General features: G+C 42.2%; 1 protein-coding gene across 1 annotated transcript in view; it reads left to right on the forward strand.

Moving 5' to 3' along the window:
- LOC310781499 (guanine nucleotide-binding protein G(I)/G(S)/G(T) subunit beta-1-like) overlaps nucleotides 1-14,844 on the forward strand; it is a 63,613-nt gene extending 48,769 nt beyond the window's left edge. Inside the window, exons 7-11 of the mRNA XM_083642139.1 lie at nucleotides 3,379-3,445; nucleotides 7,617-7,818; nucleotides 10,194-10,410; nucleotides 13,243-13,358; nucleotides 14,684-14,844. Of these exons, the coding sequence (XP_083498265.1) occupies nucleotides 3,379-3,445; nucleotides 7,617-7,818; nucleotides 10,194-10,410; nucleotides 13,243-13,349 (593 nt within the window). The 3' untranslated portion in view covers nucleotides 13,350-13,358; nucleotides 14,684-14,844. The remainder of the gene's footprint in view (nucleotides 1-3,378; nucleotides 3,446-7,616; nucleotides 7,819-10,193; nucleotides 10,411-13,242; nucleotides 13,359-14,683) is intronic.
- Nucleotides 14,845-17,626: the final 2,782 nt, after the last annotated feature.

The following is a 17,626-nucleotide window of genomic DNA, read 5'->3' on the forward strand; positions in this document are numbered from 1 at the left end:
AGCGGTCACTTGTGGTGGTGTGTCTGTGTGCATGGAGACAGCAGTGTGCCGGGGCACTAGCCTCGCCGAAAGCTCCACCGAAAGTGTTGAGCTCTTGGGCAAGCAGCATTCATCTGACCAGTGTCACATGATGCAGGAAGTGTGTCAGCACTTTAGCTCTAGTTCCTTCGCTTGGGAGGGGGGGGGGGGGGGGTGTCAACTGTGCCAGCTGGCAGAGGACAGAACATGGAAGCAAGTCCTCCTGAACCAAAGATGCCCTCCAGATTTCCCCGTTTGTGGCGGTGACTTAGTGGATTCCTGTAACCCCATTCTATATAGAGTGCTCCCTGGTTCCTCTGTGGCTGGCACTTAGATTTAACTCCTCCTCTTTAAACTGGCTGCCATGCATCAGAGTAATTTAAAGAGAGTTTAACTCCTCCTCTTTGAACTGGCTGCCATGCATCAGAGTGATTTAAAGAGAGTTTAACTCCTCCTCTTTGAACTGGCTGCCATGCATCAGAGTGATTTAAAGAGAGTTTAACTCCTCCTCTTTAAACTGGCTGCCATGCATCAGAGTGATTTAAAGAGAGTTTAACTCCTCCTCTTTAAACTGGCTGCCATGCATCAGAGTGATTTAAAGAGAGTTTAACTCCTCCTCTTTGAACTGGCTGCCATGCATCAGAGTGATGTAAAGAGAGTTTAACTCCTCCTCTTTAAACTGGCTGCCATGCATCAGAGTGATGTAAAGAGAGTTTAACTCCTCCTCTTTGAACTGGCTGCCATGCATCAGAGTGATGTAAAGAGAGTTTAACTCCTCTTTAAACTGGCTGCCATGCATCAGAGTGATGTAAAGAGTTTAACTCCTCCTCTTTAAACTGGCTGCCATGCATCAGAGTGATTTAAAGAGTTTAACTCCTCCTCTTTAAACTGGCTGCCATGCATCACAGTGATTTAAAGAGAGTTTAACTCCTCCTCTTTAAACTGGCTGCCGTGCATCAGAGTGATTTAAAGAGAGTTTAACTCCTCCTCTTTGAACTGGCTGCCATGCATCAGAGTGATTTAAAGAGAGTTTAACTCCTCCTCTTTGAACTGGCTGCCATGCATCAGAGTGATTTAAAGAGAGTTTAACTCCTCCTCTTTAAACTGGCTGCCATGCATCAGAGTGATTTAAAGAGAGTTTAACTCCTCCTCTTTAAACTGGCTGCCATGCATCAGAGTGATTTAAAGAGAGTTTAACTCCTCCTCTTTGAACTGGCTGCCATGCATCAGAGTGATGTAAAGAGAGTTTAACTCCTCCTCTTTAAACTGGCTGCCATGCATCAGAGTGATGTAAAGAGAGTTTAACTCCTCCTCTTTGAACTGGCTGCCATGCATCAGAGTGATGTAAAGAGAGTTTAACTCCTCTTTAAACTGGCTGCCATGCATCAGAGTGATGTAAAGAGTTTAACTCCTCTTTAAACTGGCTGCCATGCATCAGAGTGATTTAAAGAGTTTAACTCCTCCTCTTTAAACTGGCTGCCATGCATCAGAGTGATTTAAAGAGAGTTTAACTCCTCCTCTTTAAACTGGCTGCCGTGCATCAGAGTGATTTAAAGAGAGTTTAACTCCTCCTCTTTGAACTGGCTGCCATGCATCAGAGTGATTTAAAGAGAGTTTAACTCCTCCTCTTTGAACTGGCTGCCGTGCATCAGAGTGATGTAAAGAGAGTTTAACTCCTCTTTGAACTGGCTGCCATGCATCAGAGTGATTTAAAGAGAGTTTAACTCCTCCTCTTTGAACTGGCTGCCATGCATCAGAGTGATTTAAAGAGAGTTTAACTCCTCCTCTTTAAACTGGCTGCCGTGCATCAGAGTGGTTTAAAGAGAGTTTAACTCCTCCTCTTTGAACTGGCTGCCGTGCATCAGAGTGATTTAAAGAGAGTTTAACTCCTCCTCTTTAAACTGGCTGCCGTGCATCAGAGTGATTTAAAGAGAGTTTAACTCCTCTTTGAACTGGCTGCCATGCATCAGAGTGATTTAAAGAGAGTTTAACTCCTCTTTGAACTGGCTGCCATGCATCAGAGTGATTTAAAGAGAGTTTAACTCCTCTTTAAACTGGCTGCCATGCATCAGAGTGATTTAAAGAGAGTTTAACTCCTCCTCTTTAAACTGGCTGCCATGCATCAGAGTGATTTTACAGATAGTTTAACCCCTCCTCTTTGAACTGGCTGCCGTGCATCAGAGTGATTTAAAGAGAGTTTAACTCCTCCTCTTTGAACTGGCTGCCGTGCATCAGAGTGATTTAAAGAGAGTTTAACTCCTCCTCTTTGAACTGGCTGCCGTGCATCAGAGTGATTTAAAGAGAGTAACTCCTCCTCTTTGAACTGGCTGCCATGCATCAGAGTGATTTAAAGAGAGTGTAACTCCTCCTATTTGAACTGGCTGCCGTGCATCAGAGTGATTTAAAGAGAGTTTAACTCCTCCTCTTTGAACTGGCTGCCGTGCATCAGAGTGATTTAAAGAGAGTTTAACTCCTCCTCTTTGAACTGGCTGCCATGCATCAGAGTGATTTAAAGAGAGTTTAACTCCTCCTCTTTGAACTGGCTGCCGTGCATCAGAGTGATTTAAAGAGAGTTTAACTCCTCCTCTTTGAACTGGCTGCCGTGCATCAGAGTGATTTAAAGAGTTTAACTCCTCCTCTTTGAACTGGCTGCCGTGCATCAGAGTGATTTAAAGAGAGTTTAACTCCTCCTCTTTAAACTGGCTGCCATGCATCAGAGTGATGTAAAGAGAGTTTAACTCCTCTTTAAACTGGCTGCCGTGCATCAGAGTGATTTAAAGAGAGTTTAACTCCTTTAAACTGGCTGCCATGCATCAGAGTGATTTGAAGAGAGTTTAACTCCTCCTCTTTAAACTGGCTGCCGTGCATCAGAGGGATTTAAAGACAACGGAGGTCCAAAATACTTGATAGTCACGTGACTCATGTAGCTATAGTGTGTGCGGGAGAGTATGTTCCAGGAAGTATGTTTGAATGCATAAAATAAAGCTGATACTATTCAATTTGATTCTTTAAACATCTTAGCCTTTCAAAGTACATCACAAACGTTCCATTCTACTGCAAGTCTACAGCGCTATTTAATCCAGAACCTTACTTCCGGGAACTACTGCGAGGTAAAAATAAAAAACTGCTCCATTGGAGTAAATGGAGATTACCAATTCTTAAATCTCTATGGCTCTGGTGGATGAGTTGAGTTCCTTCCCCTGATATGTGAAGCGCTTTGAGTATCTAGAAAGGCGCTAATCCAATAAATTATTATTTATTAATATCTTACAGCCAGTTAGCAATAGCACCTGCTAATAGCATAGGATAGGTGACAGCCCAGCACTCATCTAAGATACATGTCTGTTTGATTCCCATCAGGATACCTGTCCTGCTGTCGCTTCCTGGAGGACAACCAGATCGTCACCAGCTCTGGAGACACTAGCTGGTGAGTAGTGGTACTGCACCCTGAAGTGTTGTCCAGCATCTAAACACAATATCCTGGCTTCAAATCCAGCCTGGGACTAGGGATGCACCGCACACAAATTTTGGCCAATACCGATAACCGATGTTAACATTGCGGTTATGGCTGAAGTTATGATCTGTATAAAAAGAAGTTTTTATGATAATCCAATTTTTTACATACTGAAAAACACGTGAACACTGAATTTGAAAAAGTACCGTAAATTCCGGACTATAAGACGCACCGGTGTATAAGCCGCGGGACCAAAATTGACTATTTTTTTCTTCTATAAGCCGCACCGGACTATAAGCCGCGGGTGTTTTGATGTTTAATTACCATATGAAAGGGTTCGTGCACAGAGAGGAATGTCGGGAAAGAGATCGCTGTTTGGGGAAGCTCCCATTTATTAACATTTCAACAAAACAAAACAAAAGTCAGGTCACTAATCCCCAGACAAAATCACACAACAATAGGCTACCGTATATGTGCAGCAAACCTGTAACCAGAGAAGTCAAGTCACTAATCCTCGTCTTCCTCTTCTTCCTGCGTACTGAAACCACCAAAGTCCTCATCTTCAGTGTCGGAAACGAACAGGTTCAGGGTGGCTTCGTCAACCACTCTCCTCTCTCCTTCAGGTGCCATGGCACGAGTCCGATACCTCACGAGTCCGACACCTCACGAGTCCGAAAAAAGAGGCTAACTTCCCCCAGACCCTAACCCAAAACCTAACCTCTCCCACCCCCACGCCTAAACCTAACATCCCCCAGACCCTAACCCAAAACCTAACCTCTCCCACCCCCACGCCTAAACCTAACCTCCCCCAGACCCTAACCCAAAACCATGAGGTGTCGGACTCGTGAGGTATCGGACTCGTGAGGTATCGGACTAGGGGGCAGTCCCCGTGGCGTCATCCTCTTCATCCCGCAGCAGTCCAGCGTTTTGGAACCCGTTGGTAATTGTGGATGTTTTCACACTCCTATAATATTCCGTGATCTTCCTTTGTGTGAATTCGCCGAAGTTTGTGATTTTCTACTGATAGTCGGGAGGGAGTTGTTCAGTAGTTCTACCCCGGACGGACAGTCCCTTTTGCCCAGGTTACGCGCGGCTGCTCTGTTTGATCGGCGGCTGCTCTCTTTTAATGCGAGATTGACTGCTTTCAACTTGAAAGCTGCCTCGTGTGAATTTCTGCGTACCTTCCCCATGGTAAGTGAGAGTGTTGCTTCTACTGCTCGTCTTGTTGTGAATATTCCTTGATCTTCCTTTGTGTGAATTCGCCGAAGTTTGTGATTTTCTCCTGGTAGTCGGGGGAGGGAGTTGTTGCCCGAGTGGCCGTTTGCTTACCGTAATTACCATATGTAAGTGGTCACGCACAGAGGGGATTGTCGGGAAGAGATGGCTGTTTGAGGAAGCTCCCATTTACCGTATTACAACATTTCAACAAAACAACATAACACAACACCACCGTTGTTTATTTTTACAGTGCACACAGTGTCCGCGGTGTGGTGAAAAGAGGGCAAGAGAGGAAATTAAAACAGAAGTGGATTTATAGTTAGAAAGAGTGCTAAAAAAGAGAGATTTTTTTTTTTTTTTTTTTTTTTTCTGAAAAAATCCATAGATAAGACGCACCGTTATATAAGCCGCAGGGGCCAAAAAACGGGAAAAAAGCCGCGGCTTATAGTCCGGAATTTACGGTAATGTCTTTCTTTTCCAAAACATTTGGAAAAGCCAATACATCATAGATCGTATACCATAGGTATATTCTGAATACAGGTCACTCAGTAGAATACTGCTTGTTCAAATACAATGGCCCATCTATACCAAAATCACTTCCAGAGGAGAACTCAAAATACAAAGTAACATTGTGTAGGCATAAACAGAACTTGTTTGGTTCTCCTACAGGTACATTCTTCTGTTATCTCGCATCACTAAACCATCTAAATCCTGGAATTTATCAGAAATTGAATTTTGATGAAGCAGGAATGATTAGATGAATAACTTCTCTCTTTGACTACACATCGTGTGTGTCATTTATTAGCACAAAGTAAGACATCAGATCTCTCAAATCACAAGACCGAAAACTAGGCCGGAACATGACCTCTGTGTCCCCCTGATACCCTAAAGCTTCTGGCATACTCTTCGCGCTCAGCCAAGCGCATAGGGCGCGCGGCGATTATGACGTCATCGCACGGGGCGTGTCGGGGGGCGAGGCCTGAGCGCAGCGCGACGCGTCCATGGAGATTTTTCTATCAGCCCGTCGGGTTTTGCTGCCTGTGCCTGTGAGATCTCCGTGGTAGGCTCTCAGTGAATATCTGCTGTGATTGAGTCCTCACCGTCGTAAAGTCGCCTTTGAAGCATGACGTTCGATTATAACAAACTAGTTGTGTGGCTTAGCCTTCCCAAATGTTGAGGGTCGTTTTTTAGAATTGAATACATAGAATTGGGAACGTTACATTCAATTTCATTCAGACTGCCTGGAGGAGCGAGCTGAGCACTGAGTATGTTCTGTTTTGGCCCGCGCAGAGTGCGTGCGCCCTCCTCGGAGCCCCGCCTCCAGCGCGTGTGCGAACAGTATGCCAGAAGCTAAGTCTCCATGAGCCTGTGGCTCAGTCAGCACAAACCTGACTACAGGAACAACTTTTCAATAGGTCTCAATGACCTGACATTAACACAAGCTGAACATCAACCATTTTCTTTGATGCTCATCAACATTGAATTAAAGAAGTAGTAACTCACTGCTCCAGGCTCTTTTAGTCAGCTGCAGAAACAGGTTTTTATGCCTGTGTAGTAAGATTTGTAAGTGCACTCACACGGTGTATATGACTCCAACATATTTACATTACATCATGTACTTTTTCATTAAAATAAATATAAATAAATAAATATAAAACCCTTAAAAAATGGGGTACAAGAAAGTGTGCAATTCTCCTTTAAACTAAATGAAATTAAATAAAAACGAAACATAAACCCAACACTATAAAAACAGACTGGGCAACAAGTGTAGCAGTTGAAAGCAGTTACTTTCTTTCTTTCTTTTCAAGTTTGATGCACAGAAATAAATAATACAAAAACCATAGAAAATGAGGTAAAATAAAGTGTGCAATTCTCCTTTAAAATAAATAAATACAATTAAATGTTAATGTTATTTTGAGCTATGGTTAAGTCGGAGTTTCAGGCAGTCAAGCAAAAGGCGGACTTGTTTTGATGCCCTTTGATGTGTAATGTTAGTGAACGGTGGCTGGCTGATATTAGCGGTCATTAAGCTGGTTACACACGGGAGTTACGCTACGGGGAGAAGGGGAGCCACTACCCGGCGGCCTCTCCCCAGGCAAGACCGTGGCTTAACTAAACCGCCGCCTCCGGCCGACGTTACACGCAAGTACAAGGGCTTCCCCGAGCAGCGTACTTTCTCTCTCTCAAAACAATTGAAACCCGTCATGTTTAGGCTGAGCAAGGAGATCTTATTTCACCAGAGCCGAAGGCAGCAACACAAAAGACTGATGGAAATAACAGACGAGAATTAGCAACAGGTGGACACCGTAGTGGTGAGTAGGTGGGATATGTGATTTTCCTGGCTGCGGACTTCGGAGGAAAGGCGTACATCTCAACGAATCACGATGCATTTAATCGATCACGTGTCTTGAAAATGACATCTAACCCACTAATCTAACCCATTTACTCTGCCTCTGATTGGCTCTGATATCACTCAATCATCACTCCGCTGTCCTGTGTGTTTGTGAAAGAGAGAGAGAGAGAGAGAGACAGACAGCGGGCCAATGTGGAGTTTTGAGAGGGGGTAAAAAAAACTGTCAACATCTTGTTGTGGCGGTCAAAATCCCGTTGTGGCGGTGCGCCATAAATTCCCCTATGTATGGGAAACACTGTTAAAAATCGACTACGATCAGCCGATACAGATATGATTGCCGATATATTGTGCATCCCTAGCTGGGATCTTTGTCTCATGTCTTCCTCCTTTCATATCTCTTTCTCTCTCTCTCTCTCTCGTCTGTTGTCTGTCTGCTCCCTGATAAAACAGAAATGCCACAAAAACAATATTTAAAAGGCCATAAAAAGGAGGGTATTTATTCCAGAATTTCACAGCGCTGTCGACATTTCTGTGTGATTCGCGGCTGTAAACTGATCCGTCCCATCTCTGCAGCGCTCTGTGGGACATCGAGACCGGGCAGCAGACGACCACGTTCGCCGGGCACACCGGTGACGTGATGAGCCTGTCCCTGGCGCCCGACACCCGGCTCTTTGTGTCTGGAGCCTGCGACGCCTCGGCCAAACTGTGGGACGTCCGAGAAGGAATGTGCCGACAGACCTTCACCGGCCACGAGTCAGACATCAACGCCATCTGTGTAAGGCCCACCACAGCCCCTTGGCCACTGGCAAACACACACACACACACACATACACACACACACATACACACACACATGTTTGTTATATGTCATATAGCAGGCTTTCCCAACCTTGTGATCGGGACTCCAAGTGCATTCGCAAGGAATTCAAATGGGGCCGCCTGAAATTTCTAGTAATTCATCAATACAAATAATAATAATTATTATTATAATCACTAAAAATGACAACATTTTAAATGTAAATGCCGGTATGCATAATTGTTATGGATAGAGCCATAACGTGTGACCCCCCTTATTAATAGAAAAGTATTTATTCAGTAGGAGGTGGCCTGTTCAGTGATTTGTTGCAGGAACTGAGCTGTAGGCCTGTTAGTGAAGTCTGTGTTAACCAGATATAGTATTTGTTTATTTAACCTGATATAGCCCATATTTGTAGCCTACTTGGCTCTTTTTACATTGTCATGATTTAATTGGAGTCATTGTTTGTTCAATATTAATTTGCAGCCTTGTAAATCCAAACTCACCTGTACATATCCTGACCTGGCAAAATAAAATCCTCACTTTGTGCACTAATCTGTGGCTCATCCTGGCTATTCTGCCTCTTGCTGCCATCCACAATAATATACATGACGTAGCCTAAATCATGATCGAAAACAAATTAATTTGAGCAAAAATAGTCTATGTTTTGAATGTTTGGGGTCACTAGAGTTCTGCAACGTCAAAGAGGGCTCACAAAAAACGGTTGAGAACCACGTCATATGTTAATCAGACTAGGGTGAAACCGATATGGATTTTTATTGACCAATATGATTCTCAATTGCACCTGAGATTTCAGATGGAGAATGCTTTTAAGCTGTTTTAAATTTTGACTTGAGAACTTGATGTATGCTGCAAAAGTCTTTTCACACTATTGTCTCAATGCTGTCACCGTGAATACATTTTCTTGCTTATTATGTGGTAGGCATTCTTGATAGTTAAATACGTTGACTAAAAATTCTACGAATTTGAGTAACTGTTGAGAACGGGGAAGTGTTATTGCACTGGTGGCACTGGTAGTACCAGCTTTCTCAGTTGGTGGCCCCAGCATAGGATTTTCCCACCTCTGCTACATGGTGTTAATGACCACACACACGATGCCCTAGTTTTGCACTCGTGTAACAATAGAAACAGGGGTGTCAAACTCATTTGAGTTCACGGGCCACATCACATGCGACCCAATTTAGTCTCAATTGGGCCAGACAAAGAGAATCCCTGCATAATAACCTATAAATAACAACGCCTCCAAATGTCGCGGTTTATTTTAGTGTAAAGACGTACAGTACAGGTGCATCTTGAAAACCTTCACAGTGAGTGAATTTACAAAACGCATGAAGAAACGGAGATGTCTTAAGGAAAAAGAAGTGCAACTTAAACAATATATCAGTTTTCGCACATTCCATAAAACAATTTGTGGACACGTTTAGGCTACTACTCATTCAAACTGAAGGCAAGGATAATGTCAATACTCTGCTCAGTAACATGACACGTTTTCTCATACAGCTGTACTGTTTGGGGGTAGTCTGACTACTAAAATGCAGTAGTGGTGAATGCACGGCCTAGTAGTACATGCTGAATGGTTTTATTTAAATGTAATGTATTTCTTGTTGTTCCTCTACTCTGCCTGCCTCTTTAGCATCATCAGCACCCCTTCTGGTCTCTCTCTCTCTTCTCTTCATTTTACTTTTCTAAGTACTCCGTTTATAGATGGCTTAATTTTTGCTTTCAAATAAGATCACTAGGCATTTGTTGTTAAGCTAACAATTTAAGTTTCACTTTCATTTTATTGACATGGGCCTGTAGTCTCTGTAGATCGGATGACAAGCAACAGTACAGCCAATAGTCCCACACTGCCCACAAATATTTTTATTTTATTTATTTATTTTACGTCCAGGTAAAATCAATTGAGAACCAGTGGCCAAGAGGCTTCAGCAAGAGTATATAAAAGAAACACAGTCAACACAAAACAACACATACAGTATTTTTGAAACGGCAAAAGACAGTGTAGGTCAGTAAAATAGATTATTTTTAAATTGATAAATGCTATGTGCAGGAGAAGGTGAGTGACTGGGTATTGTTTGTGGGAATATAACAGCAGAGTGAGGAGAGGGATGGTCAGCAGGTACAGCGGTCGACTATGATCTGTTGCAGATGATATTTGAATGCATTAAGTGAAGTGAGAGCTGTGCGTCTGAGTGCGTTTTTGACGCGTGTTCCAATCATTTGCTCCAGCAAAACAAAGGGATTTTACGGTCAAAGACACTATGGACTTTTGGGATGATGAGCATGATGACATCACAACACACAGTAACGGTCAGGTCTCCCTCTTCTTCCAGTTCTTCCCCAACGGCAACGCCTTCGCCACGGGCTCAGACGACGCCACATGCAGGCTCTTTGACCTGCGCGCAGACCAGGAGCTGATGGTGTACTCGCACGACAACATCATCTGTGGCATCACCTCCGTGGCGTTCTCCAAGAGCGGCCGCCTGCTGCTGGCCGGCTATGATGACTTCAACTGCAACGTCTGGGACACCCTGAAGGCCGACCGTGCAGGTAAGACCACCGCACAGAGAGTCCTGTTGCCTCATCGTATGTTGATGCTGTGAACCACTGGTGGTGGTGGTTCCACCGGTGGTGGTGGTGGTTCCACCAGTGGTGGTGGTGGTTCCACCAGTGGTGGTGGTGGTTCCACTGGTGGTGGTGGTTCCACCGGTGGTGGTGGTGGTTCCACCGGTGGTGGTGGTGGTTCAGAGAGTGGCAAGATGGATTTTTCATGTGATCGTGATCTTGTGTGAATCCAGCTGCGTCTCGAGCGGTTTTGGTGTCGGTCCCTCAGACTCGCAGAGCGAGGGCTTCTTTCTAGAGCCGCCATTTTGAACCAAGAGAACAATCATACAGGGAGAGATCCATCCTAGAAGAGGAGAGAGAGCAATTTCACTAATGATCGTAGACCGCAAGGCGATGCAGCCACTCTCTCCTCCTAATGAACTGTCAACATACTACTGCACCTCAGAGGTGGACACTGGACAACATGACAGACAATAATCAATAATAATAATACTAATAAAGAATAATATCTTGATCTAGATTAGATTAGATAGACCACACAGCCAGGTTGGTGGAATTTCAGTACATTCCATTCCATAAGCCAGGTTCCAACATAGAACATCACAAGACAAGAGAGACAAAGAGGACAAGGTTGACTCATCTCAATTTCACCAATTAATTCTGGCCATGTCAACAAACATGCTAACGTTTTGGCCCAATGACCTTCATCAGAGCATGTCAGGTCTCAATTACAGAAGAACCAAAGACCATAGACTAGCCCAGGGGTCCTTGAGGGGAGAGGGTTGCAGGGGGTACTTTATATTCGCTATAATGCCATTCATAAGTAACACAATGACTATTTTGGTCATGGGTTTTATACACTTTCTGTAATAAAACATCTAAAAGCGTCAATCTTATTATCATATGGGGGACCATGGGACAAAATCCTATCAAATGGGGGTCCGTGGTCTAATTTTTGTCAGTTTAGGGGTCATTCATCTGAAAAAATGTGAGAACCACTGCTATAAAGTATCTACAGATGTTAATGCCTAAAACGGTAGTACAGGTTGCTCGAGAACATCAGAGTTGGTTTTGGACAATGATAGGTGTATTTCACTATCACATTGTTGCGTTATGCTGTACATTGTGAGCTAGAATCAGCCAAGACGAACCCAGTGCTGTATAGATGCTAGAGGAGAGGAGTGGAGTGGAGAGTGCTGCGGCAGAGCCAGCGGCAGTAGAGCTATATATATCCCAGTAGTGGTGGTTGTATGAGAAATGTGGGTTGTAAAGTGTACACTTCCTTAGTAGATTCCAGCTTTGATGCTGGTGTTGGTAGCAGGCCTCTTGGAGACCAAACGTGAGATCACTCATTGTTCTCCACTGTGGAAGAGCCTCACAGGTCTGCTCCAGCAGAGCAGAGTCTCTACAGACGCATGAATACTTTACAACTATTGACTGCAGAGTGAGGAGGAGGAGAGAGGCCCCCCATCAGGGCAAGGTGTTCCAAATACACACCTACACTACACACACACACGCAAGCCTATTAGATCGTAGACTCAGCTCTCGGTCTTAATCCGTTTCACTACTGTAAGACTGAGAATATTACTATTTAAATCTTTTCGTAACGTTAGGTGGTGCTGTTGGAAGCCTTGCATCGGAGAACCAATCATGAGCGTTGTGGGTGGGCCTGCTTTCTGGGAGCAGTGACGCTCATGCAGAACCGGTGCTGTCGCGTTTTGCGGAGAAACATATTAATCACAAACATAACCTGTTAATAGGACGTGTTTCATCCGGCCCCGGTGGCTAGAGGTCTTTCCCCCAGCGATAAGCCCGACTCCCGAGGCTAACGTTACAGAGCCTGCTGATGACTCACAGTAGCAAGCGCTGCGGACCACTTCCGGGTAGGAAAAATGATTGTAAAATAAACAACCGGTATAAACTCTCTTTGCAGCACATCAGTGTCTTGCTCTATATTGGAACTATCAAACATTGCATTGCCGCTACCAAATAAAATTCTAATAATAAATGTAGGCGTGTCTGCTGCCGGCCGTTCTCGCCGGGCTCTGAACCAGATTTGGAACAGTAAATTCCCAGACGTTTGGTGGTTAGGTGGCGCTGTTGGCGCCGCTCACCAAACGTCTGGAAACCGAGACTAATTAGATCGATTGCTATCCAGGTGAGGCCTATTCAATTTGTAAGATGCAGACTAAATGGTAGAATGACTGAAAAGGCATAATGAAATATCAGTGCCTTACATCTAACCACCCCTACATGGAATTTAGTATTTGTTGTAGTTGTTGGAGTGACTTTTTGAGTGATTTTTATTGGAGTTGCATTGTCAAATTTTGAACTATTGTGTGTCTTTGCATTCATATTGGATCATAAATCCGACTCAACATTTTTCTTAGGATCATGATTGAGTGGACTGTCAGTTGAACTTGTACATTATGGTTTAGATTTAGGCCAATATGTTTTATTTTATTTTGCTGAAGCAAACAATAGATTTTTTTTTAAATATACAAATATTCAATCTCTATAAATTTGACAATTTTCACAAGTATTGAGTTCAAGAATAGCTAGTTAACTAAAATGCTCCACTCAATAATAACGATGCTAATAAAAAATAAAAAACATATTCATGGAAGTTGTGTGGAATCTGATGAAAATGCTGCATCAGAATTAATTCAGGCTATGGGCTCCCCGTAGACGACCAGTGAAGTCTTTTTCAATTCTCAAATGAATAGCATTGATCAAATCCTGTCAGAGGTGCAATATCCAGTGTAAACGTTTAATGTGAGCTCACGTCTCAGTCTCAGCGTGTTGTTCTCTCTGCAGGCGTCCTGGCCGGCCATGACAACAGGGTGAGCTGCTTGGGTGTGACTGATGACGGCATGGCGGTGGCTACAGGCTCCTGGGACAGCTTCCTGAAGATCTGGAACTAGAGTCTGAAGGTAAACCTTGCCTGCACACACAACAGCCCCAATGTAAATGAGACTGAAGGTAAACGCGGCACACACAGAACAGCCCAAATTTGCACTTGCAGACTCTTATGCTAAGTTCACACTAGGCACTCCGAGCCCTCGGCGAGCTGTTTTTGTTGCTCGCGGGGGAAACCCCCTCCGATCGGAGGCAAATCACGTTGGCTCTGCGCTCGCTTGTTAAGTGTGAACTGTTCAAAGACGTGAGCGGGGAGCTCCCCAAGTGCTCGCCGATGTGTCACAGAGGTCCGACAGATATCTAGCCTGCTAAATATCTGGTGGTGTCGGGAGAGAAGAAGCGTAGTGAAGCAGACACAGCCAGGGTTGATGCGTGCTGTCTGCTGCACGCTACAAACAGGCACGTGGTCTCACCGACTTTATTCTTTCTCAACAAAACATATCAGTCATTCTACAAAATTGGTTCGAAGTAAGATTTATTAAGTCGCAGTTATTAAGTTTACTACTATCTCAAATATTTCGTGTTTCAATAGATAATAGAATGATCTTAGTAAATATCTAAGATTTGCATAGGTACCGCAATGCTTTTGCAATGTGCTTTTTGGTTGTGGGACAGAAGTTTGTAGCAACCAGTAGAATGGCCCGTATAGTTTCTCCGTCAGACCGCTTGCCTGCCTGCAGCCTGATGCAGACAGCAGACATCATCAGACATTGGAGTGTCTCTGAACTAGGCATAAGGCTTAAAATCATCTTAATTTAAAGCCTTAAAGTGTAAAAAAAATCTTAAACCCAGTAATTAAATGTTAGATTAATGCAGAGCAGGCTTAGTAGTAACAACATGCATTATATACTTCACTAAATATAACTGGACATAAATGGACTTCATGTCCCTTAACAATTAATTACCTGTTGTCCTGTTTCTTATTCTGGCCATTTATAGTTTCACAACTTTCATTCGCGATATTCAATCAGAAATATGTTAAGTATGTTTTAAAAAAATATGAGTTTTGCCAGAAGAAAAACCAGCCAAGAGGAGAAAGCTCAGTATAGATTTGATGTCAAAGTGTGTGTCGAGATTTTGCCACTGTTACCTTATGGAAAAGAGCTGCGTGTCATTTCTGCGATTTGAATATTCTTAATGTCAAATGAAACATTTGTTCGTATGACGTCTTGCAGCTTTACCAACTGATCTGTAACCATGATCGTCTCTTCCTTTCATAATTCTCTAGAGTTTCTGGCTTGGTCATTCTTGAAGATGAAGATATTAAAATTGCTGGATGATTTTCATTCCATTTTAGGACACTATTAAATTAATCCATGTATGTTCTTCTTTTTTGCAGATGGCATCCGGAAGTTGAGTGGAAGACCATTCCAACATCACAATGTTCGATTTTATTGCATATCCAATCTTCTAAAAAAAAAAAAAAAAAAACACCACGATACTGACTCCAAACACCCCCCTTCCCCCCCCAAAAACAAACAAAACAACCAAGGGCAAAAATTCTCTCTCTCCTCATTTAAAAGAGCACAATTGTCTGTCACTCACTTCAAAACAGAAAAAAGCGGAATGGGACCATGCTCTGGTATTGTAGTCAGTGAAAATATGAACACTCGCACCCCCGCAAACGTGTCCTCCATCCTCAGTACACGTCGTGATCTAACTCTTAATCGCTTTTTTTTTTGGGCCATGTTTATTTTTGTTGATTTGTTCGTTCTTTTCTTTTCTTTTTCTCGTTTCGGAGAAGTAGATCGGCGAACTCTTTTTTTGTCAGTTAATGTGTAAAATGAGGATCAAAAGCTTTGTTTTATCTCCTAGTCTTTATACATATTTTAGAGAATGCAGACGTCATGTCATTTTTAATCCAGCTTTATCCCACCGGAGAACAAACGAGAGGAGAGAATTGCGCTTCAACACGGAGTCTTCAAGCAGTGTTGCCAGATCTTGCGAGAGAAACAAGCTTGAGATCCGGCAACACTGTCCTCGAGCCACTTCTGGCCCTTCTGTATATTTAGTCCCATGATACTTCTTTCTTCTTCTTTTTTCTTTCCCCGTCTAGTCCACAAATCTTTGTTTGCACAAGAATTTAACTTTGCATATAGAATGATGTTTAAAGAGAAAAAAGTTAACTAACCAAGCACATGCTGTTTATGGTAATGAATGCTCGTTTTTAAAACGAAAAACAAAAAAAAACATTTTAACCATTCTTTCACCTTTTTTGTCTGGCGCCAATGTAGAGTAATTAAATGATTAACCCATCGGATCATCATTTTTCCACACATTTTCTTTGTTTTGTTTTTGTTCCCTGTTGAATTGCCGGTGGTTGGGACCGGTGATGTGATTTGGTCGAGCAGGGAGAACCTCCACTTGAGCCCGGTTTCATTCCGGACTTTTCCCTTTCAACAGAGGTATCCATTCCGTGCTTGGAAATGCAGTTACTACTCTGTGAATGACATGTTGTATAAATCAATGTTTGAAAATAATGATATTGAATCTTTTTAAGTTAAAAACGAAGAAAAAAAAAAGATTTTGGTTGTCTGCCATGGGTGGGTTAACTCTTAGAATCGCATGCTGTAGAATTGCTTAAAAAAAGGTGCATATGGAATTAAGTCCTTTGATGTTTTTCTTTAAGAAAATAACCTGTTGAATATATCATCATTACAATGGTATTTATATCAGGTTTTTTGATTTTTTTTCTTCTACTTGGCTACTCTGTGCATACATGATTCAATTAAAATGTCAAAGCTATGCACTCGAGAAGCAAAACACCGCAACATAAACGGTTTCTTGGTCCATACTTGAGAGGGATTCCAGAAATTAAAGAAGTAATGTAAGATTTGAAATGTACACAAACATGGATCCACACATCCATTTACATGAACATACACAAACTCAAATGGAACAATACATTTTCATTCCTTCTGTAGCAAAACAAAATTCCACCTACAAAGAAAAGAAACATTTTATAACAAACAGGTTTTTTTCTGTCCTTTAATAATAAAAAAGTAAAAAAAATCTTGCAGCATCTGAATGGCAGAATTTTCTGTTGTTCCCTTGTAAACAGAGACGCTCTTTCTTTAGCAGTAGTGGCATTCTTTCCATTCAGTTTTTTCTCTGCGACATTCTGTACAAAAATGTGCTGTAATTGTGCGTTAGGCCTGGAGTTGGCAAAAAATAAAATAAAAAATATTAAAAATTAATTAAATTCCCTTTCCTTTTCTCTCTTTCTCCATGAAATAACTGTAGATCTCTGCACCCCCACTGTTCCCTTTTCACCTTTTGTATTTAATTTTAAAGTCAGTCAGTGTACAACCGAAAGCTGGATGCAAGATAGAAACTATATTAAAATGTACTGTTATTTAAGATGTAATAAAAAGCAGTTTGAGATGACCTATTGTGTTGAGTGTCATTGACTTAGAGCGGTTACCAGTGAAGGTAGAACATTGCAAACTGTTCTTGTAATTATGTTCAAGTCAAATAAACAATTTCTTATCCACTGTCAAATCAGGCTGGCTTCTCTGTACACTCATAGAGCTTCTTTTTTTAAAGATGTATAGGCCTCAAAAAGTTAACATGAATTGTATACAAAAAGTGAATTATTTTTGTTTCATTGCCCCATTGGCCACCAGTAGGAATTGCAACATCATACATTAAAAAAACTTGTACTTTCCCTTTAAGCTCCATATACTTTTCATTTTAAAAATGTATTTAATTTGTAGGTGCTGCTATTGTATGCTATGCCTTATGCCCTGTGATACCAAAGACTGTGTGGTGACTGGTGAAATACCAAGATAGATCACTAGAGGACAGTATCTGCTCAAATAATTTGAATGCTTTGGTGAGTTTGCATAATATTTATTACCTTGTGTGTGTAGTTGTACAGTATGTAGGAGTGAGGTGGATCTGCATTAACATTTAATATATGTATTCCATACACACCCCCCTCAGCAATATATTTAAATATGGAGTTTCTTTGAAATAACCAGAATTGCAGTCATGTTAGAATTTAACAGTCCCCCCTGATATTTATTAGTAGGCCTACTATTTACCTAATATTACTGTTTATTGTTGTACTTAAACATTACGTTGTTAGATCAAAAGGGGGGGGGGGCGCGAATGTACCGTTACTATCCATACCTAGACTGTAAAAAGAAATAAACTGGTGACAAATGGTGCTGGACGCTGCTGCCAGGAGGTTTTTTAGATGTGGTGGATGTAACTGGAAAATATATAGACAATATACTGAGGGAATAATTTGAGAAAACTCAGACAAATTAGTCTCTGG

Source organism: Poromitra crassiceps, assembly GCF_964638095.1.
Source record: "Poromitra crassiceps genome assembly, chromosome: 8".
Lineage (NCBI taxonomy): Eukaryota > Metazoa > Chordata > Actinopteri > Beryciformes > Melamphaidae > Poromitra > Poromitra crassiceps.